The 5407-nt window shown below is 42.4% G+C and overlaps 1 protein-coding gene across 1 annotated transcript in view; it reads right to left on the minus strand.

Annotated features, from left to right (window-relative positions):
* The window catches only part of calb2a (calbindin 2a), a 22107-nt gene extending 18573 nt beyond the window's left edge, over positions 1 to 3534 (minus strand). The window contains exon 1 of the mRNA XM_080760825.1: positions 3283 to 3534. Within this exon, the coding sequence (XP_080616951.1) occupies positions 3283 to 3382 (100 nt within the window). The 5' untranslated portion in view covers positions 3383 to 3534. The remainder of the gene's footprint in view (positions 1 to 3282) is intronic.
* Between the last annotated feature and the right edge of the window lie 1873 nt (positions 3535 to 5407).

Genomic DNA, 5407 nt, shown 5'->3' on the forward strand with positions numbered 1-5407 from the left:
GGAAGATGAGAGGGGCACAGAGAATAGGAGATTCAAGTGACACAGCTCCTATGAGATTTGATCCAAGGCCAACAGCATAAATATGTATATATAGCTTCATCTCTGATTGCAAAGCCTCCTGTGTGGTTTTTCTCTGCACCTCGGAGATGCTTACTCCATGTGAAAAATAAACCACAAAACAAATGGGGCTTGGCTTTCTTCATCCACGCCCAGCCAGGCAATGCTGCTTATGTGATGGACAATAGAAATCAAACACTCTCCGATCCTGTCGATGTTTGTATTTGATTTGCAAAGTGAGTTGTTGCAAACCACGGTATGTAAATTCTGTTGCCAGGATAACTTGAACACCTGCAGAGCATAATCCCCCGTGTTAACTCAGAGTGTAAAATGGACCCAAATAGATCCACATGGATCGATTTTTACAAGTCAAATTAACTTTACAGTGTGGAGGCTAAGGCTTTTGAAAGACATTTTGACTGGTGTAGTCAACAGTCACAGTCACCTGGCTGGAACAGTCACCTTGCGATGGAAAATAAATGGATGTGTAATTCGTCTTTGTCAGTTGGATGCTGTATCTGTAATAGCTGTTTAACCCTCAGCTCCCACCACACTGCACCAGAATCATAGGTTTCATTATGAGTATACAGGCCTGAAATCAGATCATCAATAAATCCAAAGAACCAAACCATGGTTCACATTGTTCACATTGCCCCAGCTCCACTTCCTTATATACACAGTAAAAAAAAATCCAATTGTAGTACATTACTGCACAATTGGAACCAAATGAACCCAGTGGCTCCTGGGGGTCTCCAGCTAAATGATTGATGGCCTGGTGTTCCATGGGTCTCCAGCTAAATTATTCATACTTACAGGTCCTTACAGGTCCATTTGTACACTAAATTAACACTCTGAATGTCACAGTGTACCCATGGTTATTGTACCGTGTTATTGTATTGTTATATAGGCACTTTAAATGGAGAAACCAGGCCTTATTGGTCAGATCAATGGTGTTCCTTCCAATTCTCAGCACCAAACAATGGATCATGAATGACTCAATTAGTCACTCACTATCTGTGGTTCTGTAGCAGTGGTTCCCAAACCTAAGTTGTGACCCAAAAGATACATTTGATGTCTTCCCAGGACCCAAACTATGGAAAATAGCAGATCTACAAGCTCACAACGGGATATTTTCACTATAAACTTCTTCGATTTCATGAAATTACTGAGGGGGGAAAAAAAACATAGTTTTGTTTGTAGTTGTGTTTTGAAACACTTTAATAATTCCATACCCTGTCTGTCGAAACGTTGGTACTCTAACGTATATTTGTATTGTGACAACGAGCTGCGCGACCTTTCTTCTCTGTCCGAAGTAGTAATAATTAAAAACTAAATGTATGGGAAACAAAAAAAATAAAGGCACCCTACGTGAAAAATGGTCCACGACACAACCTTGAGTCCCGTCCCATGCAGAGTTTGGCTCATTAAGCTCATTAAGTGTTACATATGCGTGGCATCCCAGTGCACTCATTGATGGTAATGTATTATATATATCATCCTTCTAATGGGGTCACCTCTATAGTGTATAATAAAGGATATGCCATCATATTCAACAAATACCAAATGGAGAGAAACTCTGGAATTTATACATCGAGGGGGAGAAAAAGAGAGGGGAGGGGGGAGCTGAGAGGGAGAGAGGGAGAGAGAGAGAGAGAGAGAGAGAGAGAGAGAGAGAGAGAGAGAGAGAGAGAGAGAGAGAGAGAGAGAGAGAGAGAGAGAGAGAGAGAGAGAGAGAGAGAGAGAGAGAGAGAGAGAGAGAGAGAGAGAGAGAAAATAGGGGAGATTACTTGAATAAATCAGGTACATCTTGCCTGTTAATTAATTAGGTAACTATTGAGATTGCACAAATTGACTGCCAGGGTTACATTAGCCTATTATGTACTAAACTCTGTGGCACTTTATATTGAGCCATTGCAAAAAATGTCAAATATATAAACCTCCATATTTTCTATTAGGCTACACTATATATCTTGTACATGTGTCAGGCTGTCAGCCCCAATGGACTATATATTGGATAATTATTTTCAGACTCCAGTTAACCTGTTCGCCTGCATGGGAATTGATTTGTGTCGGACACTATATCCAGAATCCCCATGGCAGCTGGAGTGTATTAAATATATTTAGAAGATATCAATGCATGGCATATTGGCTATAGCAGTGGTTCCCAAAGTGGGGTCCGGGGACACCCACGGGTCCTTGAGGGAGTTCCACGGGGTCCCCAGCTAAATGATACGTTGGAAATTGGAACCAAAAGGACCCTTATGGGTTCTGTAAATTAACATTGATTTGACAAAATTGGGGGTTCCAGAGATAGAAATGCCATTAAATGGGGGGTCCGTAGACTAATGCATGTCAAACTGGGGGTCCTTGAAATTAAAAGGGTTGAGAATCACTAAACATCTTCTCTTATGGGGGTCCATGCGTTAGGCTGCGTATATTTTCAAATGGGGGTCCGCGGGATAATACGTGGCAATTTGGGGGTCCTTGGCATGAAAACGTTTAAGTGTTATTATAGAGGCTACAAGCTATGCAGTTGTTCGGGGCAGCAAGTTTGTCATCGGAGACTGACTGGAGTCTTATTATGGCTGCGCTGCATCTCCCCGAAAGCGCACAATGCGTAATGGGTATGCGCAGTGAAACGGAACCTTCTAGAAGAAAAGAGAAAGACTTGCAAGTTGCGTGCACTTTATGGCCTGACATTATTTGGAACAATTTCGTGTAGCTGCTGCATGAGCTGAGCTGAAGGCAGCGTGGGGTGTTGTTGGTGGAAATGCAAGAAACTCTATACTATAGCATCAATCGGCAATAAGTGTCTGCATCATTTCAATCTTTGAAGCAGTTATGCATCTACCTAAAAGTAGAAAAAATTGCCTATTGTCGAAATTTCTGCATTTTATCGAGCAGGCATGCTAGATTATAAATTGAATTAATTTACAGGTTACTATAGTTAATTTAAATCAACTTGTTACAGTTATAGATTGTCACTGGTTTTCTTATTGATATAGGCAGTGGAGAGTGGACCACCTGCTATCAATCAAATGAATTGCAGCAGAACGATTAGTCCATCATTCACAGCATTTCCCACCACAGTATGAATAAAGCATGAGGCTAAATAACTGATCTACAAGCTCACAGTGCGCCGTGAACTTGTAAGAAAAAGAAAAATAATATAGAAAGAGAGAAACGGATCACAGCAACCTGAAGCCAAACTTAATTGTCCCTTACCGTCTGCGTCGAAATGTTTCCAGATGTCCAGGAACTGGGACGCGGTGACCTCGGCCAGGTGAAGGTGAGGAGGCTGAGGTTGCTGAGGTTTGTTTGCCATCTTCGCAACAAAAAAAATAGTTGTATATTGTTATTATTTTAGTCCTGCTGCTGCCTGGTATGCTGCTCCAAAAATCCCGCACTATAACTTTTCTCCGTTCAAACGACACACACAACGCTCTCTCTCACACACACTCTATCTCTCTCGCTCGCTCTCTCTCTCTCTGTGCCCCCCGTGCGCGCTGCACGCCGCTTTTTAACCCCCCGTCCGGGACCTGCAGTTCCCCGGTGCGCGCGCGGGAGGCGCAGTGTCACCGTGCGTCGACGAGAGGAGGAGAGCTCTCTCTCTCTCTCTCTCTCTCTCTCTCTCTCGACGTGTGTGTGTGTGTGTGTGTGTGTGTGTGTGTGTGTGACTTTGACAGAGTGGGTTGTCACTCATATTGTACATCCATCAGCTGTCGCCTGTATCGGTTCATTACAGTCTATACACAGTCTACTGCATATTGTACAACTGTGTGTGTGTGTGTGTGTGTGTGTGTGTGTGTGTGTGTGTGTGTGTGTGTGTGCGCGTGCGCGCTGTAGTAGGTAGTGGTAAAGTAAACTGATTACATTTACTTAAGTAGGCTATTACAACATCCATGTGTATGTGTGTGTGCGTGCGTGCGTGTGTGAGTCTGTCTGTTGGGGTTACTACAACATCTGTGTACAACTGTGTGTGTGCATGCGTGCGTGAGTCTGTCTGTTGGGGCTACTACAGTGTTTGTGTGTGTGAGTGCGTGTGTGTGCGTGTGTGTCTGCTGCAGTATATCCTATACCAAACATCTGTGTGCGTCAAAGCGTGCACAGCTCTCCAAGCTCTCCTGCCAGTGAGATGGGATGGGCTACATGGATTTAATTAGAACTCACACGCTAATCACTTTATTCCCACACAGCCGAGAGCTAGCAGTGATTAACCTACATAATAATGTAAATCATGAAGAAAAATCTATTTTTCTTTCATTAATAGGCAGTCCACTATGTGCAGGGATGGGCACCAAGCACAGGATCTAATATGTTGTTTATTTGATCTAGACAGAATATATAGGCTATTCATTGAAGCTTTATTTGATAGGGACAGAATATTTATTTATTTATGGTTTATTTGATAGGAACAGAATGTGTATTTATGGTCTCAGGAGGCCTATCTGATAGGAACAGAATGTATATTTATGGTTTCTGGAGGCCTATCTAATAGGGATAGGATAAAGTGCATAAACTGGTTGAGAACAATCCAACACCCATCCCTAGAATGGCTTTATTAATTAAAAACAAAACAGTGCGGTTAAAAATCATGGCAAACCTAAATACAATATATGGTCGAAGACTCGAATACATTAAATCACAAGATAAAAAGAAAGTAACAACTAAAAAGCAAGCGAACATTTGCTATACGTCAAAGCAGGCGCAGTGTATGGGAAGTGTGCCCATGGCAATCCTTTTAAAGCTCACTAGGGGAATCACAGCAGCCAGTTTGAGTCTGTAGGTCATTCCAAGACCAGGGTACGAAATAACTTAAGCAAGGCTTTTCTTTCCAGACTCAGATTTTGCTGGGGGCACGGCATAGCAGCGTAAACAAGCATTTGATCTGAGGTTGAGAGAGTTTTGGACAAGTTCAAATTTAGAACCAATGTAACGTGGGAGGTTACCAAGAATGGCTTTATAAGTGAGAATAGGATATAACCTACCATATCTCCATACTGTATGTTTTTGTCAAGTCAATAATAGTGGGGATATCCCAAACCACAACCTGAAGAGACAAGTCATATTTCAGCAGGGATGTTTCACACATATACGTTCTTTGGGTGTATAATGTATATTCATGGAGGTCCGACTATAAGACATGCAATGTGTGAACGTGCACATGTGTATGTATTTGAGATAACGTATGGCAGGGAGGGCTGGCTGTTTGAGTGTGTATGACACTGTGGGACAGTGCATGTGTGTATTTGAGATGAAGTGTGGCTGTGTGAGTGTGTACTGTACTGTGTGTGTGGGACAGTACGTGTGTGTATTTGAGATGAGTGTGTATGACAGTGCATGGCATGGG

The sequence above is a fragment of the Protomyctophum bolini genome, assembly GCF_963924005.1.
Source record: "Protomyctophum bolini genome assembly, chromosome: 4".
Taxonomy (NCBI): Eukaryota; Metazoa; Chordata; class Actinopteri; order Myctophiformes; family Myctophidae; genus Protomyctophum; species Protomyctophum bolini.